This window comes from Poecilia reticulata, chromosome 19, assembly GCF_904066995.2.
Source record: "Poecilia reticulata chromosome 19, P_reticulata-male-v2, whole genome shotgun sequence".
NCBI lineage: Eukaryota > Metazoa > Chordata > Actinopteri > Cyprinodontiformes > Poeciliidae > Poecilia > Poecilia reticulata.
The window spans coordinates 13,001,209-13,028,397 of NC_088848.1; the positions used below are offsets into that span (position 1 = coordinate 13,001,209).

The 27,189-nt window shown below is 39.4% G+C and overlaps 1 protein-coding gene across 6 annotated transcripts in view; it reads left to right on the plus strand.

Annotated features, from left to right (window-relative positions):
• The window catches only part of sdk2b (sidekick cell adhesion molecule 2b), a 308,341-nt gene that overhangs the window by 263,302 nt on the left and 17,850 nt on the right, over positions 1–27,189 (plus strand). For 2 of the 6 annotated variants that reach the window (XM_081601024.1, XM_081601027.1), the window contains exons 21-43: positions 1,096–1,287; positions 3,524–3,645; positions 5,098–5,207; positions 7,180–7,330; positions 7,751–7,988; positions 8,584–8,699; positions 8,898–9,087; positions 10,000–10,098; positions 10,609–10,803; positions 12,090–12,291; positions 12,637–12,740; positions 13,196–13,266; positions 13,830–13,959; positions 15,613–15,669; positions 16,119–16,220; positions 16,519–16,634; positions 17,303–17,489; positions 19,854–19,991; positions 20,278–20,487; positions 21,659–21,784; positions 23,031–23,195; positions 23,373–23,513; positions 25,913–26,072. In XM_081601024.1, the coding sequence (XP_081457150.1) occupies positions 1,096–1,287; positions 3,524–3,645; positions 5,098–5,207; positions 7,180–7,330; positions 7,751–7,988; positions 8,584–8,699; positions 8,898–9,087; positions 10,000–10,098; positions 10,609–10,803; positions 12,090–12,291; positions 12,637–12,740; positions 13,196–13,266; positions 13,830–13,959; positions 15,613–15,669; positions 16,119–16,220; positions 16,519–16,634; positions 17,303–17,489; positions 19,854–19,991; positions 20,278–20,487; positions 21,659–21,784; positions 23,031–23,195; positions 23,373–23,513; positions 25,913–26,072 (3,322 nt within the window). The remainder of the gene's footprint in view (positions 1–1,095; positions 1,288–3,523; positions 3,646–5,097; positions 5,208–7,179; positions 7,331–7,750; positions 7,989–8,583; positions 8,700–8,897; positions 9,088–9,999; positions 10,099–10,608; positions 10,804–12,089; positions 12,292–12,636; positions 12,741–13,195; positions 13,267–13,829; positions 13,960–15,612; positions 15,670–16,118; positions 16,221–16,518; positions 16,635–17,302; positions 17,490–19,853; positions 19,992–20,277; positions 20,488–21,658; positions 21,785–23,030; positions 23,196–23,372; positions 23,514–25,912; positions 26,073–27,189) is intronic. The other 4 variants (XM_081601025.1, XM_081601028.1, XM_081601026.1 and 1 more) reach the window with 3 other exon arrangements.

Consider the following 27,189-nt stretch of genomic DNA (forward strand, 5'->3'; position numbering starts at 1 on the left):
CTTAGAGGTTTTTTTTAATGTTTTTTTTTTACCAGTGGAAAGATTTGATTCAGTGTTATGCTATAGCATTAAACATCCGGATGGAGCACTGTTCAATCCATCATTTGAAAATAGGAAAGATTGTTGCACACCTGCAGTTTTACCAACACATGCTTCCCATCTGGGAAATGACAGCATTAATTAGAAAACCACCAAAAGATGCCAGTGGTCACACTGGAAGAGCTGCAGATGTCCTCGAGCCAGGTGAAAAATCCGACCGGTGAGATAGTGAGAGATAACGGGAAGATGGATGGAGTTAAAATCAAGGTATTCCTGAGACAAAACCAATTAGAGACTGAAAAGAACTTGACACTGGGGCAAAGGTTCTGCTTCCAGCTACACAACAGCCCTAAACATAGAGCCAGGGATGGAGGAGTAACTGATACAAACACATCCCAAAGTTCTCCGACTTTTACTTGTAAGATTATTTGAAACCCATGTATTATTTCTTTTGTATGTCACAGCAATGCACTACTCTTTATTGATAAAATCCTAATAAAATATATTAAAGTTTATAGGTGTAATATGATAAAATGTAGGACAATTAAACAGGATAGGAGCACTTTTGCATTTTTTATTCATAGTGGAAGTTGATTTTATTTAAGGACAAATAAAACATATATGCATAGTATTATGCACATACCTTAAGAATATACATATTTGAAAAAAAAAATTCCAGGACACTTTAATGTGCCACAGAGTCCCAGGAGACAAACACCGACATGCCATGTGAGATTACTGATTTGGCAAGAAATGCTGCTTTAATGCTTTATGCAATCACATGAAAAGAGCTGCTGGCCAAGGAGCAAATTACATTAACTTTGAGAGGTTGAGCGTGTGTGTGTGAGTCTGCGGGAGGATGTGTGAGTACGGGGAGGTATAATCACTTGCTGATTAAATTTGCTATATTCAATTTTTGATGAAGTTAATTTAATATTTCTGTTAGCTTTCCCCACAGCAGCGAGCTGAGGCTTGCCATTGTTGTAAAACCACTGCAGAATTTTCACAGCGAGGACTCGTGCTCCGCTTAACCCATCTCTGCTGCTGCTGTGTCAGGATACCGCATTTCGTGGGAGGAGTTCAACCGGACGAACACGAGAGTCACCCACTACCTGCCAAATGTCACCCTGGAGTACAGGGTCACGGGCCTTACCGCTCTCACTACGTACACTATCGAAGTGGCAGGAATGACCTCCAAGGGCCAAGGCCAGCTGTCCTCTTCTACCATCTCCTCTGGGGTCCCACCAGGTCAGTGACCAAAGATGTAAACATTATAATAAAATTATTCTAGAAAAAACATTTCATCAATGCTTACTCCTACTAAATGCTTAAAAAATTTGTAAAAAAAATATGTGGAATGATCTTTCTTGCCATAGCATGATAGAATAGTTTGGAAATGACTTTTTGGCCATCTCCAGATTGATGGGAAGCGACCGTTGATTCTCTAAGGTCAGTGCTGAACGTCTTCCACCCAGGCAAACGGGGTTAACCTGGGAACTGTGAAACCTTATAATTTTATAAGGGTCAACACACCGGCTGATGATTGGTTAATCAAGGACATTTTCTCATTGGCTGACGTGTGGTTCATATATAAGCTCTTACAGTAAAGTTGGGCTTTGTAAAACTACAACTAACTCACTCTGTGTTTCAGTTTATCTATTTCCCACAGCACACATTTATTTGCTTTAACTATTTGCTTTATTATTGGATCACATTATTCTAATAGTAAAAAAAAAATCATGTTTTTTTGTTGTTTTTTGCAGGAACTTTATGGCACATTTTACTGACTTGTCTTTAAAGTGTCCTCTCATTGCTGGTTTGTAAAACAGACTCCAGTGAACCAGTTCCCATCAGTCTTTAATTTTCAATATTTGGAGAGAGTCTTTAGAGGAGATTGAATGGTTGCATTTATAGGCTCCGAGGTGTACCCGTACTGACAATGACCTGTTATAAAAACGAGGACATGACTTATTTGGCACTCATAAATGCGAGCTGTAGGAGGGGAAAAATACCACGCTGCAAAATAAAACTGAGTAACGTCACACTACCTTTCTGCCCATTTGTCCGCTCTTGAGCAGTTTGTTCTTGCGCGTCCAAATCCCAATCACAAATTTCAACCAAGCTCAACTAATCCACAGGACAGAATTGTAGGCTTGCTCATTGTAATCAATGAACAGCTTGGAAAGTTTCCCCAACACTTCCTTTTGTTTCAGATTTACTGCTTCACACCAAACCAGGTGAAAGAGCTCCATTTTTCGCCTGCTAGCAGACACAATAAATTCTCATTTCTGTCACCCCATTTGGGACGGAACCAAAGAATATGGAATTTTATATATATATATATATATAATACACACACACACGCACATCTGGCACACATACACAAAATATTGGCTCTCATGGGAGGATTAGGGGCAATTACAGTCTTTAATGGTTTCATATTTGCAAACTCTTGAAACAGGAGCACAATGCCAGCGGCAATTACTGGAGCTGCATTCAGACGCCGTACATCTGTGAAATCTGGGAAATGACAGGCTGTTATATTGAGAGCAGACTTCGGTGCAGCAGTTATAAACCCCAGAATGGCAATTACCCCCATTGTATGTGCATAAAGAAAACGCCTATGTGCCTGCAACTGTACCATAACGATTGAGCTAAAAGCAACCTCAATAATTCGTCATGCAAATAATTTTCAAGGTGGTGATTTTACCACAAGACATATAATCTGCGTTTCATCAGGAGTAAATATACTCGCATTTGAGCAATCTATAGGGGAAAAAAATGTTAAGTATGCCAAAAGGAGTGATTATATCTTTTATTTTTAATATGAGGGTACTTCTGTATGCCACTGTTTGACGTTAATGTCTTCCTCTAGGATTCATGGAAGCTATATTCCGCTTTGGAATTTCAATACGGAATGGTACATTTTTTATTTGTCTAGAGGAAAAAAGAAAAAAAAAACCATGAGACATGAGGAAAGAGTTTGAGTTTCACACAAACCTGCCTAGAGAGACACAGAACTGAAAACTTTAGACATGGACGCACACAAAAGTTATCTTTTCAGATTTGTTTTCCGTTCCCGGATTACCCGTCAATAATCCATTTGTATTGTTTATTCAACTCAAGTGTAAACAATCATGGTATCGGATTGAATCAAGTCTCCGCGTATCTGCTGTGTAATTGGCTTTTATAGCTTTGTCTCTGTCCGTATGCTGTGTGTAAAACACTGTTACGAATCTAATTTGACTTTAATGTCTTAGCTGAATTTGGGGGTGGGAGAGTGTAAAATAAATAAGAGGAAGAGTAATGGCTGACAAAATCCACTTGTGTTCAGTATTTGTACCGCCACAAGAGGGCAGTGTGGTTGATGAATTTTGCTAATAAGAACCACCTTATATGAAAGGCAGCAAAGGACGAGGTATTAAAAGTTTTTTTGTTTTTTTTCTTTCTCTCTCTGTTTTCTGTTGTCTTTGCTTTCTCATAGAGCTTCCCGGCCCTCCCACCAACATTGCAATAACCAACATCGGCCCGCGCTCAGTCAACCTGCAGTTCAAACCCGGCTATGATGGAAAAACATCCATTTCCCGTTGGCTGGTAGAAGCCCAGGTGAGCCAAGCTTAAAACTGCAAATCAAGAATAAACCCTCCAAAAGACAAACATCATTCATGATTAACTTTTCCCGAGTATATACAGAGCCTTGGTAAAATATTTTCACCTTCTGCATCAATTTTTTTAATGATATTTTTTCGTGCAACAGTCTCAGCCTTCAGCGTATCTTACTGAGATTTATTTGCTAGACCAATTACATAGTTGCTAATAATTTTGAAGTTGGTGGAAATCTGACAAAAAAATCTATGCATTTTCATTGAACCGCTCTCGTGTGATTTTTCTAAATAAAATCTAGGGCAAATAACTTCCTTAGCAGTATCAGTTAGTTAATAGAGTATTTACAGTTGCTTCCCCTATTCCTTGTAACAGCCTACAAATACACAGTTCTCAGTCAGTAAAGGTCTTTAAAAGTCCAATAAAGATTCACCCTTTATTCAAAGTCAGCTTTTATACAAGCTGAGTTTGAATCATTCTCCTAAATAGTTGTAGAGATTTTCTTTTTTATTTATTTTTTTAATAGCTCTTGGTCTATTCTTTTAACTGGACTTGCAATATGTTCTTTTTTGTTGCTCTTTTTAATGATTTTTTTATTTTATTTTTTTACAGATTTTTTGTGTTTCTTTCTTTGGTATCTTGCTAATACATGTTGTTGTGTCTGGCTTAGAATGGTTTTAAATGTGCTATACAAATTAATTTGACATTGACCTGTCAATACAGCTGTTATATAGAAGGCTTCAGAGGTCTAAGTGTAACTTTAATGCAGAGTTATGACAAAATGTCCCGTTACCTGAAAATGGAGAAAATCAATCCTGACTATCCTGGTTTTTCTTCACACAATTCGGGTCGTAAGAAAATGTGTATAGTTCGGCACAAGCCACATAATGGACAGAGCAAACATATAGCAGGTTTTCTCATCATATCAGACCAATACTGAGCATTTTGACCTACATGCAAAATGCTATGTGTGATGAAACTGTTTGCAGGAAGATGTCTGGATGTAAATGTAGGGCAATCATATAAGAAATCTCTTTTGGGGGCTGCAAAATAATTGTGACTGGGCTTGAGGTTTACCTTCCAGTAGGACATATAAACACACAGCCTGAGCTACAGTGGAATGGACCAATCAAAGTCCAAACCTAAATTCATCTAAATTTGAAAACGTACATTCTTAGATGCTCCCTTTCCATTCCGACTGAGCTTGATCAATTTTGTAAAGAACAGGCCACGATTTCAACATCCACATGTGTGCAGCTGGTGAAGATATAACCAAAAAGATGAGCAGCTGTATATACAATCAAAAATGATTCAACAAGCCAGTGACTGAAAATATGACAAAGTTTTGTGGAAATGTGTGAGTGCTATGAATACTTTAGCCAGGCACTGGAGATCTGGTGGACTGTCAGAAACTTTCAGACGTCACTCACCACTCCTCTGCTGTCTTCCTTGCAGGTTGGGATGGTAGGAGAAAATGAGGACTGGGTGACAGTTCATCAGGTGTCAAATGAACCCGAGGCTCGCTCTTTGGAGGTGCCTGGTCTCAACCCGTACACTCTTTACAGGTAACGTGCGACATTTCACCTTGACTTCCTTTGCTGTCCTAGAATCTTGACCTGGTGCCAGTTTTTATCGGTCAGTGGGCATGAGCCAGGGGACAGAAAAACAAAATTTCTTCAACTGGATTGTTCAAACTGGGGCACAATGCGTTCCAGGTGTCCAACTGAGGGGTTGAAATGGATAAAGTAGACTACGTTCAGCTTCTGGAATAGCTTCGACCTCGACCCTATAAAAATGTATGGACCATGTTTAGAAGCTGTGTCAGTGCCAGAAAACCAACACATTTAAATAAAGTCTAGCGTTTTTGATAAGGAGAATGGTCAAACATTCGGGAAACGTATGCCAGAAGCTTTTTGATGCCGATAAAAAATGAGGTAGAAGTGCAGCTTTTCTTTATTGCACATCAAACAAAGTGTTTGAATAGAAACAGAGTAAATTGTAGAATTACAGGACTTTTAAAATGATAACACAAGTCCAAGTTATTCTGTGTTCTGGGGCAAGTTCAAATAAATTAACAGGCTGTTGCATGCAGCCACTTTATAGAGGATGCTCTACAAAACAGATTTGTTCAAATGTAGAGGATATCAAAATCACCTAAAAATTCCATTATTTTCCACCCCTTGCACAAGAAGAGTTTCAATTTGCTCTATTGTCTTCGTCTAAAAAATGTCACCACTCTGTTCCAAAGCCAAACACACCAGTTTGGTCGAGATCCGGTTGTGGAATTACACAAAATTACTCCAACTTCATGTCATCCTCCATGAAGCCTGTGACGGCATTAGTTAGGTAATTGTCCGTCTGTGCTGCAAAGAAAAATGTAACTCTAACTGTTTAGCTGAAGTTATACCCTGTCACAATCATCAGGCCCCAATTCAATATGCACTGAAGCCCCTCTGTCATTAGAGACAGTGTGTGGCCAGACCATCAGACAGACTCCAGATGTTCTACAGATGCTGCACTGCTATCCATTACAAGTTTTCTCCATGTTTTTTTTTTCTTTCCACTAATCTGCTGAATCTCTCCTCTTTTCCCTGCTGTTTTAAATCCTGATGGGTAATGAATGTTTCTACTTGCTAGGCTATGTGCTCTGTGAGTATTTGCCTTTATAACAGGGTTGAAAAACAATTCTTAGCAAAAAAAACAAAAAAAATTGACATAGCTGTCTCAAATTTTCAGAGCGATCTGTCCATCTTACCCGTTTTAAGGTATAAACTAAAAAAAAAAGTTCACGATAGATTTATGACATATCTATAGCAGGTTTTATATATGAAAAGTGATGTTTGGGTGCGTGGATGAATGGATGGTAGTTTAGAGTATTAAAAAAATATATACATGTTTCTGTAATAATCCAGTAGGAACCCTGCTACCTGCCCTGCTGTTCTTTAGTTGTCCCTGTTATCTGAGCAGTTTGCATTATCATAGAGGCAAAACAGTTGTTTGGAATGAAGCATCTCTTCGTCACGCTCTCTTCCAATTAAGATTGTGCAAAATTGTGACAAAATCGCTAATTGAAGTGTACGTGTTCTCCTCGAACTCAGCCAATTTCCTTTCATCCCTGGAGCTCATCTTAATTTCTTTGTCTTTAAACTGAACGCAAGATCGGTTTGGCTATTTTTCACTGTGCTCATAATGCTTATTTTTATTCGGTCTGTTTGTTTTCCCTGATCACATTCGGTTCACCAAATTGAATGAGCCAGTCCCCGAAGATCAGTAGGAACTGTAGCTTTTCTCGTTCTAATAACTGCTGCCAGTTTACATTTTATCGTGGACACAACACATTATTCTGTTGCACATTCAGGCATTAACACAGATAAGCTTCCTCTCGCCTTATTTATATTGCGTTTAAATTCAGGACTTTGATCTCCGTTTGGAAGCATGAAATCTCATGTTAAAACATGCGAGCTGCGTAGAAATGGTTGATCAGGCATTTTTCAGGAAGTTGCACCACGATGATCCGGCAATCTTTCCAAATGCTAGATTCCGGATGCGCCAAGTAAACATAGTGGGCAGCAGTCCTCCAAGCCAGTCATCCAGGAAGATTCAGACTCTTCCAGCTCCTCCGGACATGGCCCCCGCCAATGTCACACTTCGCACAGCCAGCGAGACCAGCCTCTGGTTGCGATGGATGGTAAGTGACACGGACAACACATCCTACGTAGTACCACTGGGGAACATGTATTAAAACAAGTCTTAAATCATGTTATCTTTTCTTATAGAAGCATAATCTTAAAGTGAAAATAAAAAATAAAAAAAAAAATATATATATATATATATATATATATATATATATATATATATATATATATATATATCAGCATATTGTTGTAGTGTTCATTGTATAAATATTAAATTTAAAAGTTTATAGCTTGGAATATTTCTTTACAACCTAACTTAAACCTCTTCACATTTGTGTCCCCGACCTTATTGGTCAGTACCGGTGGGCTCCTTGGTCTTCACAATGGTTCTGTTGAAGGTGCTTCTATGTGCAAATGATAAATTCTGTCTAGAAAACACTGTCACTTGTATTTTTCATATTTATGCAACGCAGCCTCTGCCTGAATGGGAATACAATGGGAACGCAGAGCAAGTGGGCTACAGGGTCCAGTACTACCGCGTCGGCTCACAGGGCCGTGGTCTGACCCACATCATCACTGACCGTCTGGAGAGGGAATTCACCATTGAAGACCTGGAGGAGTGGACGGAGTACGAGGTTAGGGTCCAGGGCGTCAACGGCATCGGGTTTGGACCGTGGAGCCAGCCGGTCAGAGGCAGGACAAGAGAATCTGGTGAGTGAGTGACTGAGCTGTCTTTTAAAGGAAGAAAAAGGTGTGTGAAGAATGCCTCAGTGTGCAGAAAGACAGATATCCTGTTCACTCCAACTTGCTAAGGGGAAAAAAAAATCCCCTTTATAACTTTTGCATAACTGCATTTTCAGCATCTGTTCAGAGTATCTTCATTAGTAGTCAAATTAGAGGTATGGAGCAACGGTTCACACTGTGCCATATGTTTAATTCATTAGCAGATACACTCAGACTGTCCTTTTTATATACCACACCTCAGTTTAGGCTCAGACAATGCCTTTCTGCTCCTCACTGCTGCTTTCTTGTAATGTAGCAGATGCTGGGTAGAGTAGAATGGCGGAAATGTGGATAATGGGGAACATACGACTTTAAATATAGAAAGCACTTTTTTTTCTCCAAACCTGTTAAGAAATCTTTTTAAATCAGCTGTTATGTCTGCAGATGAGGGGCAACTTAGCTGAAAGAGATTTTGGAAAGGAAATGTAAACACTTAAATGTATTTTCTTTTATAAAACTGCAGAAATGTAAATATGCTGATTAGCCCTCGTGCTTCTGACCTCCTACATTCTTTATTCTGCAGTCCCTTCATGTGGACCCACCAACGTATCCGCCTTCGCCACCACCTCCAGCAGCATCCTGGTGCGTTGGATTGAAGTTCCTGAGCCCGACAGGAATGGTCTCATTCTCGGCTATAAGGTATTTTTCTGCTTTAATGCTTAACAGCACCTCTCCAATTATTTATTTGCCGAAAGACTAGAGACCTCTAATTAGCTTGCAGGAATGTCATCTTTTCTGTGCAGGGGTGAAAAAGCAGCACAGTGTCAGTTTGTCTTCACTAATTTGCAAACTCACTTCCCTCTGAACTTGTGCTCCTGGTTTCCTTCCCTGGATCAGGTGATGTATAAGGAGAAGGATTCTGACAGCGCTGTCCGTTTCTGGATGGTGGAAGGGAATGCCTCCCACAGTGTCCAGCTGATCGGTCTGGGGAAATACGTGCTGTATGAGATCCAGGTTCTGGCTTTCACTCGGATTGGAGATGGACGACCGAGCTCTCCGCCAATCCTGGAGAGGACTTTGGATGATGGTACAGATTCACTCGCATTGTACATGCCAGTTATTCAAATTGGGTTGTGAGTTTGGGCTTGCAGTTTTGAATCCCTCCCCCATAGTCCAAAAACAAGCATTAGTGGCTCACTCTAAATTGCCCTTAGGTATACGTTTGTGCAAGGATCATTATTTTAACCCAGTCACCACTGGAGAGAGGCACCAGCCCCACATTTCCATGCATAGGGGTACATTAACATAGACTGTTAATGCATGGAAGGGTATCCAGTCTTTGTAACTGAGCATTACAGCATTGTACTTTAAATTGAGAAGAATGAAGAGTGGACAGACAGAGGAGTGTCAAGCCTAAAAGGATAATCTATGACATATAAAGGCTATTGGAACATGGATCGTTATGTAACAGAAAATTATCTGGCATTTTTGATCAAGTCATGAGAGGGGCATCATTGACTGTATGCTAGGTTTTCTGCTAGCTATAATATGTGTAGTGTATTGTTGATATCTTGGCTGTTCAAGTGAGAGAGAGCCAGTTCCCCACATTATCACAGTACCTCCACCTAAAACCTTTTAGCATATTGGAGCAACCAACTAAACTCTACCTCTCAGTCAGTAAATGCATTCTCTTGCAAATTTGACACAATTTAAGGGATATAATTAAGATTTCCAATGGTATGATGTATATTTTTTTCTAATAGGAATTGTTTCAACAAGGAAATATTAAGCACAGCCAAAATTTCTCTACTTTTTTGTGCAAAATTTGCAGTTAATTATAGGTTGAAGAGCAGCCAAAGTCTGCAAAGAATGCTTGGATAGCACTGTAGAGAATTATAAACAATTATATCTTTAGGAAGCAAAAAAATATATGTACATTTACATTAGTTTTGAAACTGAAACCAAATGTTTGTTTTTTTTTCCTGCTGTTTTCCTGCAGTACCAGGACCTCCTGTTGGTATCCTCTTTCCTGAAGTACGGACCACTTCTGTCCGGCTAATTTGGCAGTCACCCGCACAGCCCAACGGCATCATACTCGGTTAGTAACACTCAATATTCTTTCCTATTTTGGAAAGATTTTTTTAAAATGTATTTCTAAATGTAGATGGATGATAAAAACCATAACTGAATCTAGAACTGCACTTGCTTTAGGTTATATACCTGAAAGCAATGAGCAGCACAGATGTAGCTCCGAATGACTCCCAACATATTGTTCTAATGCTATTGTTGACTAAACTGACATGGCAATGTCCAACAGGGGAAATTAAATTTTGCCATGTTTCAACATTGCAGGAAGGGGAGTTTATCTCCCTCCTAAACTTGTTGGGGATTTTCTTGTGCAACTGTGATTTGTTGTACATCTGGTGTGTAATTCAGTTTCAAATCCACAGTGGGTCTTACAAAAGCAAAGCAGCAGGCAAGGGCAGATGCAAATGGAACCACATCATCTGGGACAAAAACTTAGTTTGTTGTCATTGCGAGGGAAGACGGAGAAAAATGAAGCAACTTGTATTTGTTTCAGCTTCACTTGTCCATTTTTCCTCTCCAGCCTACCAGATCACTTACCACCTAAACTCCACTAACAGCAACGCAGCCACAGTAGACGTCCTGAACCCCAGCACTCGTCAGTACACCGTGACCGGCCTTAAACCGGAATCTGTCTACGTATTTCGCATCACAGCCCAAACCAGGAAAGGTTGGGGCGACGCAGCCGAGGCCCTGGTCGTGACCACAGAGAAAAGAGGTGAGCGAGACCTGCAGGCTGGGTTCAAGCTAGATGAATTTGTAATGATTGAGACCAATTTTAAAGCAATTAAGAGCGAGATTTGTGCTAAATGCGATGTGTTCAAGCGGTTGTGCATACCGAGCAGACGTGGGTGTGTGTCTCGACTTGTTGGAAGGCGCTCTAAGCCGTCCCTCCACTTCTAGCCATTAATTTTCCAGTCAGCAGTCCGCTGAGCAGATGTGTTTACTAAAAAGAGTGTCTGTGCGCTCCAGGTATTTATTAGATGTACTCTGATGCTGCATTTATCTCTTTTCTTCAAGGCACGTGGATAATTGTTTACTCTGCAATTTCTGTCAGAACTGTTACACTTGGAAAACGATTTAGGAAATCTGAAATTTGCTACTCGCATCCATCCTGTTTTTAGTGTAAGGGAAAGTGTTTCTTTGGCACGTTTATCAACAGGTCACCTTGTATTTCCTGTCTACCATTTTCCAATCAACATGCCATTAAATGAATGTATTTGAGTGAAATTCTAATGTTACTCCTGAACTAACTGGACTGTTGTTCAGTTAGGTAAATTTTACGTTTTCACTTGCAACAGGTCACGGATCATGTACAACGAGTGGAGAGGTAGAAGTCAGAGTTACTTGATGTCCAGCATCAAGTTTACATAGATGATTAGATGATTTGTGAAGCCATAGTAAATGCTGGTGTTGGTGATTATCAAGACCAGTGTCAGCATAGCCATCGACCAGGAAATTTTAGAGCACTCTGTTCTGATTTCACACACTTTTCAGTTGAAAGATGTGTGTATTACATGTTTTTTTTTTATTGTTGTAATATGTTGTACTCCAAATTGAAGCAATTGTATTTGTATGAGTATAAGCAATAGCCAAACAACAACAACACCATAGACAAACCTGTTGAAGATCTCTGCATCTGTATCAAGAATTTATTCCAAAACCATTTTAAACGGAAATCATCCATGCATCCACAAGCGTGAAGGCTAATTTATTTTCTACATAGGAGATGTGACGTTAAAGGTTGACAAAGGTCAAATTACATTTACCCTCCTATGTAAGAAAAGTGAGTGGAAATGGTCTGGAAATAAACTGGTGAAAGACAGATCAGTCAAGCTGACCATTAAATGTGGCTTAGCAGCACAAATAAAGAGAATCCCATTTAAATTATTGATTATTAATCCCGTTTCTGTCGTCCATCTGGGATTCCCCCCCCCTCCCTGTTTAAAATTTTTTTTCCGACTCAAGCTTCTTTCTCCTTACTTCTTACTCCGGTTGTTCCAGCTCGTCCACAGCCCACCAGCCGCCCGGTTGTCCCTCAGAAGGATGTCCAGGCCCGTCACGTGCTGCTCTCCTGGGAGCCAGGAAGTGACGGGCTGTCCCCAGTGCGCTACTACACGGTGCAGCAGAAAGAGCTGCCTGAGAACAACTGGACGGTGCATTCTGCCTCCGTCAACCACGAGGCTACGTCCTACAAAGTGTCCAGGTAATCCGATGAAAGCTTCCGAGTGAAGTCTTTCCCTGAATTTTGGTTTTCGGTCTGTCGTGTTTTCACGGAAAATATTGCAAAAGTGAAATGTCACTTTATCGCTTAACGATCTGCTCATGTTACTTCAGAGTTCTTTCAGTTTTAATCAAATTCTGTTAAACTGTGAAAACGGTTTAAATTAAACTGAAAATTGAAAAAAAAATGAAGTTGTTTTTGTTGTTCCAATTTGGCTTAATTTTAGGCCGTGTGGTTAGTTTCTCACAGTTATTTCTCAACAACATGTGTTGTAATTTTTTTTTTTTTACTAATATTGAGGAACTTAATGTTACTTCTCTTTTTCAGGCTAAAACCTTTTACTTCATACCAGTTCAGAGTAAAAGCCACTAATGACATTGGGGACAGTGAGTACAGTGAGGAGAGTGAAGCCATCACAACTCTACAGGATGGTAAGGCTCCATATTACATTTAATTCTGGTAATGTTAAAAGTATAAAGCTTTGACAAGTAGAACACGAGTCAGAAAATATCGAGCGAGTCCTCCTTCAATTTTAGCTGCTCAATGTTTGCATGAATTAGCCCTTTGTCGTGATGTGGACCCTGCTAGCAGTAGCAGAGATTGATTAATGCGTGCGCCGTCTGCGATTCCTCAAGACACGGGAGCTGTCGTTAAATCTCCGCTAAACAAAAGCCAGCCGTGTTGTGCTGCAGCCAGCTGAAGAAATGTATCGCTCCTGATCTTTTCTCACTACTATTTGTAACTCGGCGGTCAATGCTTCTCCTGTGTTGGCTCCCGTGTGTGTTTACTCTCCCTGAATGCCTCAGCCCGTGGACAGATTTAGCTGGCTGAATAGTGCGCATTTTCAACTCAATTTAGCTAATCTATCTCGCTTTTATTGCCTCAGTGCCAGACGAAGCACCGACAATCCTCTCTGTCACGCCGCACACAACTACGTCGGTGCTGATCCGCTGGCAGGTAAGAGCAGACGGCAGAGCGGATTTTTTTTTCCCCCACCCCTTGTTTTACTGACTGCAGAATCAATTAAAGTCTGAGAAAGTTACCTCTAATAAGAGACCACGAGAGTCCAAGCCCTGTACTTACAGAATACAGACTTTGTCAGTGAGACGCTGCACTCTGTAATATAAAAACACCCTTCCCGCTGCACTCATACCTGAATTAACAGCTCATAAAGAGGAAAACAGGAGGCACGTATAGACAGTTTTACTTTTATGAACACTTGTAGAGTTTATGAGGGTAGAAAGTTGCTTGTTTTTCTCTCTTCCTTTCCCTCTGGGCCTGTTGACTCATGTTCAGCCAAAGGGGGTTTCTCTACATCACTTAACATGTGGTAAAGTGCTCTGTCTTAGAGGCAAAGATTTTTCCATCTTTCTTTTTGTTCTTTTTTTTTTTTCTAAAAGCCTCTTAGTAATGTCTATTTAGAAACAACTCATATGATGATTAGGTTACATTTCACAGTAAAATCAGCTGTTTTTTGTTGTTGTTTTTTTCCCCCCAACTTCTAATTTTTCTCCCCTTAGCCACCTGCTGAGGAGAAGATCAATGGAATCTTACTGGGATTTCGGATTCGCTATCGTGAGCTGCTTTATGACCGTCTCCGCAATTACATTCACACAGCCAACAGTCTATCCTCATGGGCTGAGCTGAACGGTGAGGAGAAATATTTGTTAACACAACATGCAATAGCAGAGATTGATTAATGTGTGCACCATACCATGGTCATGGGAAAAAAAGATGCACCCAGTTTCTAAAGGTCCCCACATTCTCGGCTGTACTTTACTCCACCTGTACTCTACTCAATACAAATGTGCTTCGGACATGTCTGCGCAAAGGTACATTTTTATGACTGTGTAATCGGTGCCGGGAACAGTGAAGGCTAATTTATCGGGAAACGGTGTCGGGAAACAGTGAAGGCTAATTTATCGGTAAACGGTGTCGGGAAACAGAGTGGCAGTCTAGCAGTAACTAGTAGCTAGACTGTCTAGCTAGCAGCACTAGACTGCTACTGCTACTAGTAGCCACTAGTGGCTATTGGCTAGACTACTACTCTCCCACACTAACAGGTGTGCAGTCACTGCCTTCGAAGAGAAGAAACGGGACTAGGTGCCCAACTAGCTCATCAAATTTCCTAACATCCATGAAGATTATAGGAAATCAAGGAATTTGTCACAAGAAATGTAGGAAATCGGAAGGCTTGACTATTAAAACTCGACTGTTTTAATAGTCGAGTTTTAATAGCACGCACACTTGGCAGTGTGCGTGCAGATCACAGAACACACACAGTACGCCCGAGTATTTAGGAGCTTTTAATTCCTGCTTTGCAAAGATTTGCTCCTCTACCGCTCTCTTGAAGTCCAACCCCAGCATTTCAAACAGAACTTTTTCCCAGGTGTTGCAGCACGTTGATTCTTTTACGCAAAACAAGAATAAAAAAAAATAACACCTCCACAAACACACTCGCCAGTTAATCCGAGGTGTTTGTGGTTGTTTGTGTTTGGTTTCCATCAAACATGGTCTTGTGCGTTATGTGCGAAACATCTTTACTTTGGTCTCATTAACAAAAGCACATTGTTCCAGAGTTCTTGTGGTTCATTCAGCTTAAACTTTGCAAACCTGAGCTTTGCTGGCATATTGGTGATGGAGAAAATATCTTCCTGTTAAGCAAACCATTGTGCTTCTTTCATGGGGTGACTGTGGCTCAATGAAGAAAGTAGTCAAGATATGGATTGTCTGATATTTTCTTTTAAAAGACCCTCTGTAATGCATTTTATAAAGAAGGATTATGAACCAGCAGCAGAGAGAAATTCTGAATACAGATTAATTCAAAGAAAGGTGCGCTTTCCACACTTTACTCCGGTAACACGTAATTATACAACTCTGTCTTGGCTGATTATTCCTATGTCAGCAGCACCATTATTTCCATTAGAGGAAAACTGTCACACAGGCCCATTCTGTTGCCAACATATCCCCAACGGTCTTGACACTTCGCAGCAAAACATTTCATCTTGTGATCAGTGGTTATCAGCCACAGGCTATTATTAGGTTTACTCAGGAGCCGCTCTGTTTCCACCACTCTGTGCAGCATGGCCTGTAATTTGACTCTTGTTGAGTCATTCCCAGGCTAATTTACAGCCATGATCTCTGGGACTGTTTAGGGTGGATTGTATGAAAACAGTACTGCTCCAATCAACAGGGAAAGGGCTGGACTTTGAACTGTGATGCCTGTTCCTCTTGATAAGCCCATTGTTTTTTTTTATTAATTTGTTTGTTTTTTTTTAATTACCTCTGTTTTTTTTTTCTCAGCCCCCTACACCATCCGGAATCTAAGTGATCCAACTCTCACTCAGTACGAGCTGGACAGTAAGTTTCTGTATCACACAAACGTCACCATAAAAACAGAATCACACACACAGATGAAATTTGCAAATAAATACAATTCAAAATCTCGTTGTTTTATTGAGTTATTATGCTTCCAATAACCACTAGTTAAAAAAGAAACTCAAATGTTTAATTAAATTAACACGTTGGTGATAGCTGCATTGCCTTAATACAAAGCTTTTTATCAGACAGAAAGTGAATCTGTGCTCAAATATTCACACCTCTTCACTCGCTCCACCTTTTGCTAAGTTAAAGAACCATTTTAAATAAATGAATAAGAAATTCAGTGATTTTAGCTAATTGTTTTTCCAGTTGTCAGTGAATGTGCAACCAGACCGTCCTGTTAAAAGGAGAAATGGCTGCCCATACAGCTCAAACTAATATCTGTTACCTCCTAACCTTACATGTGAAATTGTTTCCCTCTGCTGCAGAGCTGAGTAAACACAAGCGCTATGAGATACGCATGAGTGTGTACAACGCTGTGGGCGAGGGGCCAAGGAGCCCACCCCAGGAGGTATTTGTCGGAGAGGCAGGTATGTGTGCTTCTTTGGTTACTTTTGTGAGTTTGTGATATTGTACAAACCCTTTTGACGTGTCAGTAGTATATTTAGGGTACAATTGAGTATTGGAACGCATGTACTTGAAGCTGCAACACATTTTATATGAGAAATAAGTGTACGCTTCAAGAAAATGCCAAAAGTCATTTTACATGCACAGACCTCAATAAATGCTATTAATAATACATTCATTCTTGATTTTTGTTTTTATATCTGTATGTCAGTAAAAACTGTCACTTGTAGCTGTTTTTTTATTTTTTATTTTTTGTGACAGTCCCCACAGCCCCACCGCAGAATGTTGCCATTCAGTCAGCCACAGCCACTCAGTTGGACATTACATGGGACCCTCCACCACTGAATGCACAGAATGGTGACATTCAGGGCTACAAGGTCAGACTCCCATCCTGTGAAGTGCTAAATGTTTTAGTGGTCCACTATGCTTTACATAATGATGTATTAAAGAAAAATCATTAGATTTTCACTCGTATGTGTTATAGATCCGTTAAGACATTTGCTGGTTGCCACAATCACCCAAATGATATGCTTGACCAACTGGTCAGAAAATCAAAATTCCAATCTTTTTTTGTGATCATTAATTTCAGTATTTCTAACGAAATGGTTGTGACAATCGCACCCTTCATTGTGGAAGTTGTGACTGAAAGTTTGCCATTTTTAGAATCAGGAAGGTCCTTCAAAATTCAGTCTAAGTTTTGCAAAGTTTTGTAACTGTCCTTAGCTGTAATAAGCTATTGAAAATGAGACTAGGTTTCTATGGAGATCTATTAGCTGCTTCTAATCAGGTAGTTAGACTTGAAAATATGACAGGAATGCAAAATGTAGAATATTAAGTGTGGTTTTATGGTCACTCTTCCTTTTTAAATAGCTCATTAAATAAACTGTTCTTATTAACAACATTTTTGGAATTTGCTTGTGGAGACCTATAGAATGCTGGGACTTTATTATACTTTTCTTTCATTAATAGTTTTTTTTTTTTTCTGACAGAAACAGCTGTATATACAGTATATAACATTTAAGTACATCTGCGATATTCCTTCTAGATTTACTTTTGGGAGTTCCAGCGCAAGAACGAGACGGAGCGATTGCGGACACTCTTCATGCCAGAGAGGGGGGTGAAACTAAAGAACCTGACTGGCTACACCACATACATGATCAGTGTGGCCCCCTTCAACGCTGCCGGTGACGGACCCCGCAGTCCTCCGACCAGGGGACGTACTCAGCAAGCCGGTACGTCTAGCGCCTATGTCTTTCAGTAGGTACTTAAGTTCTTCAATCAGTGTTGATGAGCCCAAGGATAAGTACGATCAGGACAGAGCAAATATATCTCTTTTGGAAAGACTGTGAAAGGAGCTGGAAACAAATGTTGATAGGATGACATTACTATAATAGATAAATTAGAACGCTTGTATGGGTGTGTTTATTCAATAGTCCTTGTTCTGTGCTGGTGTTGGTCTGAAGAGCCCTCAGAGTTCCCTCAAAGCAGAATCAGTCGTGAGGAGAGAATGTGAAATGACAATGATGCTAAGCACCGCTGTCAGCATGTCAAACAGTGTTAGCAGAGCCACATGCTGAGCATAAGTTTCAAGTCAGCTGACCCATTCTGTAAAAGCGATCTCAGGTTTGGAGGTTGTATGAAAGTAGCTTTACAGGTACTGTGTCTGCAACCTCACCATCCCTTTTCTTTCAGTGTTTTTTTTTTTTTTTTTTTTTTTTTTGCATTTTTATCTTATTCAGACTCAGGGGACTTTCTGCTTGTACCCCAATCAAAAACGCATCAAAACAATCTTAATCTCCCCACCTTCAAAGGAGCTGTTTTGACTTAACCCTGCTACCATGCGTCAGACTGAAAAGTAAATACCAAAATGCAAAAGAAGTTATTTAGAGTTCTGCTTTTTGCGTGTGCAGGAGAAAAGATGGAAAGGCGTGAAGGACAGCGCATTGGGGAGGCAACAATCCCAACCTTTTAGAAAGTGCATCTTCTCAGAGCGTCAGCTCCTGTTTGGCAAATTTAGGACAAACACGGAGACTTGCAAAAGTTTGTTTACCCCTTGAACATTGTCTAAATTTTTAATGTTAGACTTAATATTATAATAAGAGCTATCTGAGTTCCATTGCAAATTATTTTTTTTTTTTCATTTTTGATTCCACAAATAACATTACATATATATATATATATATATATATATATATATATATTTTTTTTTTTTTTTTTTTTTTCATCTAGTTAAATATTATGCAGTACTTTGTTGCTGGCCTGTTACATAAAATTCCAATCAAACATACTATGACATAGCGGAAACGATCAAGGGCTTACATAGACTGGAAGTGCTGTAGGCTGCCACAAGCTCAGCCCACCTTAATGGGGTCTGGAGGATTACTGTGACCTGGGTCAGATGGTTTTTGTGTGTGAGCCAGAGCCTTCGAACTTGCTTTTATTTTTTAACAAAACTCTGGGCCTGACCCAATCAGTGCTGTTCAGTTTGTGTACAAGGACAGTGACTCTCTTGAAAACCATTAACTTGAAGTCGTGCAGCTGTGGCACCCAGGTTTACAGCAGTTCCTCTCGAACAGTAGTGAGAAAATCCAGCTGTTGAATTGTTTAAAGCTGCAGGTCAGTTTTACTGATTTGCTACGTTATCACTGCACTTTGGAAAATACGCAGAGTCTTATTGGTATCAACAGAACCTACGAGACCAAATAAAGTGTTTTCCATTATGAAATTAAGATCGCAGAAGTTCTTGTCAATATTTTTCGCATTGAAACGGAGCTTTAAAAATATGCACGCCTACTGTGTCTTCATTTGTATCATCAATTTTCATCATTTTTTTTTTAAATACTTTGCTCTGAGCCATATAGAATTAAGCTTTAGTGAAATGTATCAATTTCAAAATTTGACAAAAAATTGACAAAGAAAGCAAAGCACACAGGCAGATCAGGCTTCTCCTCATCACCCCATATGATCAAAACTTTCTGGTTCCTCTCTCCTATATGAGAGTCTCAAAACTCAACCGAGCAGAGGCAGACTTTGATCGTGACTCACATTTCTTCTCCTTTTTTTTTCTTCCATCACAGTGTTTATACTAAAGCGTAGACCAAGAATGAAAAACAATCTATCTTCAATGGCTCCAACATTTACATTTACATTTGAAAGATTTACTCAATAATCACTGTTTTTATGGAACCTCAGAAATGTGTTTGCAATATGTCATTTCCAGTGGAAATGACATATTCACTCCACTATTGTGTAAATGTAATTTTAACCAGAAATGCAATGGAATATATTTTTGACAACACTGTCATGAAAAAAAAAAACTGGAGCCTAAATTACCTAAAGAAAATCAGTCATGGAAGAGATAGTTTAGCATGTATTGACAAGCATTCAGGTTTCTTTTGAGCAAACCAAGCTAATGAAAGCATTCGTAGAAGAATCACAATACCATCTGGAAGGGCTGAATAATTAATCTTTTTTTTTACAAAGACATCCCTGTGACACATTGTGGTTGATTACATCCAAAGTTTTGTCTATAAAAGACCTTCAAAACCTTAGCATAGTGACTTTTTTCTTTCATATTTGTTCTGTTCACCTTCCAGCTCCAAGTGCGCCGAGTTTCATTCACTTCAGTGAGCTGACCACCACCTCGGTCAATGTGTCCTGGGGTGACCCCACATTCCCTAATGGCATCATTGAAGGCTACCGTCTGGTTTATGAGCCACTAACACCTGTGGATGGTAATTTGATTTTAACTGAATCACCGTTGACTTGCATTGTAGATTTTTGTACGGAACGTATTGGGATCACTGACTGCGGACGGAGCGTTTCGTATTTGTCTCGCTCTAGCCATCGAGCATTACTGCAGCTGTTTATTATTCCAAATAATGCGCAAGACTTTATGCATAAATTGCAACTGGAAACTTTGTGATTATACATGTGTGTGTTCATTTGGCTGTGCTGAGTGTTCTCCCCCATTTGCCTCGCCTGTGGAAGACCTGCTCTAAATGTGGTCTGTTTGTCCAGACTCCTCAGTGGCCTGTGCCGACTGTCTTCACTCCCCCTCCCCCCCAGGCGTCAGTAAGACAGTTATGGTGGACGTGAAGGGCACTGGCCCCCTCTGGTTGAAACTCAGAGACTTGGCCGACGGCATCACATACAACTTCCGCATCCGGGCCAAGACGTTTATCTATGGGCCGGAGGTGGAGGCCAACATCACCACTGGGCCAGGCGAAGGTAGCTGTCACGGACTTTTATTTTTGGAGAAAAAAAAGGTAGTTTGGTTGTCTTGAAGTGAGACTGCGTGGAGTAGCTGTGAGCCACACATACTTTAGCTGCATAAAACAACTTAAGCAGCTTACGTTAATGCTTAACTGTAAGTTGTTTTTTTTTTAAACATGGCACCTTTGCATCAGCTGGCTTTTTACACAGATGTCAATGGTGAATCCACCTTGACTGCCAAATTTTGTTTATGAGTCACATGAGCAGTTTGTATCGTGCATAATCGTGGGTGAAAGTAATCCATTAGGTTAAAGACATTCATAAGATGACAAATCCATCAAGATCTGGTTCACACCTTGTTTTTGGAATATGCTCAGCCGAACAAGGCTGAACGAACAACCACGTGGAAGAAACCTGAACGTTGGACACCATGCTGCTGAATTATTGGTTATGAATGAAATTGTCCAGTGATTGTGTGGTTACTGATATTAAGGCAGAACAAAAGCAAAACAATGCATTATTTAAATCCATTATCTACAGCAGAGTTATAGGCAGAATAAAGGGCATGCATGAATCCCTGAGAAAAAGTATTTTGGTCTTCTGAGTCTTGAGACGTCATTTTGACGCGGGGGGAAAAAAATGCTCCTAAATGCATTTGTTTGGAAAACTGTCTGCAGTTTGTTGCCATTACGCCTCTTTCAATTATTTATGAGATAGTGGTTTACTTTGTAACGATTTGTTTTACAATCAGATGATGTCCGTGTGGCTGTTCATACATATCCTGCTGCTTATCAGTATGAGTTCTGGCACTCTGAGCTACAGCTCTTCATCTGCATGAGTTATGCAGAGTCTATAGTAACAATTGTTGGATTGATACATTCAGCAGTCTTTGTGGACGGAAATACATGCTGCAACATAGAATGAAAAAAAAAACTAAGTACGAAAATTGAAATCAAATGGAAAAAATGTATATATACAATGTTGGTTCAAACTGCTTGAAAAAAAAATCACAATTTGAAGGCATTTGAGATTTACTAAATTTTCTTTTGAGATGACTAAGCTCTGGGTTGAATTAAATTTATTATTTTTTTAGATGGCTAATGGCTTTTTTTAGCTACTCCAGATGACTTCTTTTAAAAATAAAAAACACGTGTTTTTCCTTTTTAACTTTGTTGTTCCTCTTTAGGAGCCCCAGGGCCACCCGGAGAGCCTTTTATAACACGTTATGGCTCAGGCCTGACCATTCACTGGACAGGCGGTGACCCAGGACGTGCTCCTATAACACGCTACGTCATCGAGGCCAGACCTTCAGGTGGGGCTTTTCAGACCAGATCCATGCTGAATCTCAAAACTGCTAAAACAGACATTTTCAGCTTTTATCCACATGCAAAATGTGCTTTTGGAAAGCAGAGGAAGCTTTTGCTTCTTCCAGCCTATTAATACCATACCGAGCCTCTTGCTTTATGTTTTGCAGCTGCATTTATTTATTTATTTTTTTCTATTTGGATTAAATGTCAGCAGTGGTTTGAAATCGTGAGTCGTGCAAGAAAAACGACAATGAAGTGACTACCAAAAGCATTCATTCCTCTGTAACTTAAAGTAACTATAAAGTCAAACTATCACAAGCTAAAAATGCTTTCGTGTATAAATTCCCTTTCATACTATTTCTGTGGATGTTATGTATAATGTATTAGGAAGATTATTCTAACTTCTTTTGTATTAAGCCTGTTTTTTTCAGTCATCATCCATATCTCTAAACCATAGACAAGGGTCAAAATAGGATGGGAATATATTAATCTTAAAAAAAAAATACTCACAAATTAGTGAATCCAACCTTATATTAGCACCTGTGATACCGATCATCCAGAAAGTCATGTGAAAAGTCAATGTTTGCTGCCTCCGAGTCGACGACCTTGATATTTTAATGCGTTATTGATTCGGTCAGTGCATCTGGGAGAATTGGCATCCTGTTTCAACTGTGACTGACACATCTGTGCCATTAAATGGATGTTTGGTGTCTCACAAGAAAGAACGTGGACGGAACAGTGTTGGAGAGTTGAGGGAATGGTTAAGTGTGACACATCGAGTGGCGGATATCCGGGCGGCACTCAAAAGCAATCCGAAAGCCTTACTGATCCCAGCGCTGGATATCTGCAAAGTCCACCAGTTTTTTTTGCGTCTTGATTATGTTTGCGTGTCCCGTTAGAAGCGTCGCAGTTTACATTGATATTTACAAGCGGCGACGCGTAATGAACGATCTCTGGCAAGACGTCCACGGCGAGCCGCCCCGTTTGAAAGACGGCCGTGCCGCTGCTTGTGTTGCTGATTTGGTCGCTGTAAATTTTTACGAGGGCTGTAAAATTGATGGATTGTGTAATATTTGAAGGAATTATCAATTAACCCTGAGAGCTGTGAGCAAGCCAGGTGCTTTATATCAAAAATAAACATGTTATCAGTCATGCTGTTACAGGCTTTTAAAGCTTTGTGATTAAATAAATGTTTCTGTCAGTTTTTTTTGTGTGTGTGTGTGTGTTAAAGTAAACTTATTTCTCTTGTAGATGAGGGTTTGTGGGATATCATAATCAAGGATATCCCGAAGGATGCAACATCACACACGTTCAATATGGATATACTTAAACAAGGCGTCAGCTACGACTTTCGGATCATCGGAGTGAACGATTATGGCTACGGCTCTCCAAGCCTACCTTCTCCCTCTATATCTGGTGAGTTTTTTTTATTTTATTTTATTATTTTTTTATGTTAGTTAATAGAACTGAATGAAGTGAATTAAATTACATTTCAAACTTAATTAAAATTCCCTGAGGTCTTCCAGACTTCACAGGAACACGCCGCGTACGTTCCTAACAAGCGTGAATTCCAATTTTCCACTCTTCTTTCAGCTCAGAAAGTGGCCCCGTTTTACGAGGAATGGTGGTTCCTCGTCGTCGTGGCGCTGGTGGGGCTCATCTTCATCCTGCTGCTGGTTTTCATCCTCATCATTAGAGGACAGAGCAAAAAATATGCAAAGAAGTCCGAATCGGGTGAGCGCATATAAATTTACCAATCATCTGTGATAAAAACATTTTGCTTCATAGGACCTGATTTTCTTACCTTTTTTTTCCCCTTGGAAAGTTGTACCCCTTGTTAAAGTGATTCACTGATCTACAACTATGAAACATCTTTAGAAAGAATTCCCAGTTTGAGAAATTTTACATCACATGACATTTAAAATCTTTTGAAATATTATTCATAAGATAAATATTACGCAAGAATGGAAAAGCTGTGTGTGGGGAAACTAAGTACACCCATGCTGTCTCTAAAACTGTCGTGGCCAAGACATCAAATAAATATTACGAGTCAAATACGTTGATTTATTTATAATAAGCAAGTTTGACCGCCATCAATTTCCGCAGCTACTTGATTTGAAACGTATAAGTGTCATAGACTTAAACTGTTTTCCTTCCATTTTGTTACATTTTCACAAGAAAGGTCACGTTATTCTAAGAGAGATTGCCAAAAAAAACAAAAAACGAGACTGTACAAGGTGTAGCAAGTTGCTATAAACCTTTATGCAATGTTGATACGATCTTTTTTTCTCTCAAAGTTCCATAATAACAATATAAAAATGACTACTGAGAGTTTGTTCTGCTAATTAATCAAATTAATAATTGTTTTTTGTAACTTTTCAGGCTAAATTTAATTAATACTAATAAAGATTGGATTATGTTTGCTAGCTCTGATGTTTAAAACTTTAAAAGGTATGCTTTGTTTTGGGGTTTTTTCCCTTGGCTTTATTTTCATTTTAAACTTATCTGAGCATAGTCTAATAGTTGTGGTTCCGGGGGAAAAAAAAAAAAGACTAGAGGTGGAGGAAAACTGGAATGGTGGCGGTGGTAGGGGGGAGTGGGGAGCGGGTTATTTGTCCATTCAGAGCAGCTCTGACATCAGTTGGTATTTTCCCTAAGCTCAGCAGTTTTTCAGGGGCCTATTTGGCTGCCAGGCGGGGGAGGGGAGGGGTCCGTGCGGGTCACTGCCCATCTTTCTATCTGACAGAAAAAAAACAAGAAGTTCATTTTCACTCCAGCACAAAGACACTCTCAAAGCCTCTGGCTGGGCTTATGTTGGACCTACCAAGTGCATTTTTCTTTTTCACCTTGTTTGCATAGCCACCCTTGACCTTAAGTAGCCTCCGCCAGACATGAGGGTCCTGGCTTCGCCACAGTTGATGACACTGAGAAAATGTTTTTAACCTAACAAATGGGAAGCAGTATTCGTATAAAACATTTATCGACCACTAAAATGTAGAAACTTGTAGTTTATCGCATTGGAAGTTGTGCAGTTCTGGGAAACAGTCTAAGAAAATAGGTATATGTTTACTATATATATATATATATTTTTTTTCACTATGTTTACACAAAAACATAGTGTGTAAACATGTTTTTGTGTAAACATGTTTTTGTGTAAACATGTTTACACACTATGTAAACATAGTGTGTTTACATACTATGCTTGCATAGTATGTAAACTACAAATACAATTTACAGATAAAATTATTTCAATTTTATTGAAAAAATGTTTTTTCAATAAAATTGAAAAAAATTTATTTTTCATAACCTTATCTCCCATCCTAACCGCGCTACAAGCTTACCTTAAACGGCTCATATTTAAAAGAAATCCTAGAGATGTTTTGGGAGGCAGTTTTGTCTGCCTTCTAGCTGAGAGTTGGATGTAAAAATCGATCCCAGTCTTGTAGCTGTCTGTTTGCTACAAGGTTACAGGCGGAAAGTGGTTAAACCAGCGCAGTAAAGCTGGAAACGGGGAGAAAGAGAGAGCAATGGTTTCTTTCTTCTTCTTTCTTCGAGGGAAAGAAATTGATAGTCCACTCAGTTCCCTCCAGCAGTCAAATTAACGAGAATCAAGATTTTCTTTTTTGTTCTTGTTGTATTGATCATTAGCTGCTACTTATGGAATAAAAGTGGAAGAGATCATAACTCTAAATTTGTTCTTGGTCTTTCTTTTTTTTTCTTTTATCTGAAGTGATGGTGTAAACAAAATAGTACCTGCAAAGTTGAATCTTTATGTTTTCTCACTTTGATGCCAAAATGTAAATATTGCTATGAACTTTGACTAGACCACTCCCACAAAATGGATAGCTTTTGATCCATTGCAGGTATGGCACCAGCTTTATATCTGGAGGGTGAACTTTCTCTGTAGTTTCAAGCATTAAGAAAAAAAAAAAAAACAACAAGCAGTGAATTCATCAGAACACTCAGAAATAATCAGAAAAATCGTTTTTGGTACTTTTCAACAACTTCCAATACAAACACATTTGTTGCTAATTTTTCTTTTAACCCTCTGTGTTTTACCAAGCACTCATTAGTTCCATGTCGCCTTCCAGACACTAACCTCCCTATTTCCCCCCTTGCCTGTGGTCACACAGTGTCTCTGTACGTGTGTCCAGGTAACAACTCCAATTGCAACGCTCTGACTCACGGCGACATGGTCAGTCTGGATGAAGGCCGCTTCCCCGCTCTGGAGCTCAACAACCGACGGCTGTCAGTGAAAAACTCTTTCTGTCGGAAGAATGGCGTCTACACCAGGTGAGGTTCTTCTCCTCTTGCGGTAATAACACTTCTTAAAAACACTTGTTTTTTTTTCCTTCCATAAAATCCCTCATTCCACATTTATAGGTGCTCTGCCCTGACCTCCATATTTCACAATGTTGGAGGTTGTAAGGATCATTAACCCTTTCTCTTTACAAGTTTTCTGTAAGATTTATGTTCAGGACTGAGATACTGATAAAAAAAAAAGAGAAATTTTATTTTGTATGATCATTTTCTGTGTTGATTTGGTCATATGTTTTGGGTCAATATCCTTCTGAAAGACCCAATGACGGTCCATGTAAAGATTTCTGACAAAGGCAGAGGTTTTTCATACTAAATCTCCTGGTATTTCCAAAATAAATAAAAAACAATGGTGCCATGCACTCCCATCAAGTTTTGCAGGGTCTTTTGGAAAAGAAGCAGACCCATAACATAAATCCTCCACTCTTCTTAACAGAGTGCATTGGTTGCTTTTCCACATGATCGCCCTTTGTTGCATGCCAGACCAGATCTGCAGTGTTTGTTGCTGACTCAAGATGTCTGTATGTGCTGCAGTTCTGAAACAATGACCTTTAGATGTTTGTTGCGTCTGGCTTACCATCCTCCTTTCCGTGCATAGTGGTAAGGTAATGTTGAAATTTTCATTCACTGTAAGGTAGGGTGACTAAGAGAAAAGAACCTCCATTTCTTGACATTTAGACCACATGAAAACCAAAAGTGATATATTAAAAAAAAGTAAACACACTTGTTTATTTTAAAAACAAGTCTTGCAAATTATTGTGCCACTGGTGATTTATTTTTAAAAGTAGGTAATTTTTAAACACTCTGTGATTAAAGCTATTCAAATTAAAAGTTGTTTTGAACAAAGGTCTTTGCATTTTTTACAGTTCTTTATCGGGGTGCCAACATGTGTGGGAGGAGATTGTACATGAAGCAGCAATGCATCATTTTTGAACAACAAAGTTGATGATTTATTCCTTTAAACATAAAACAGAGTCCATATTTTCCCTCGGAATCTGGCTATGTGGGGTAAAGTGGGCAAGGTTTGTGTAAAGGAAGAGAGCAATGCTTCTTGCCGCAGAATTTTGAAACAAGTCTTATGCAGAATATTGGC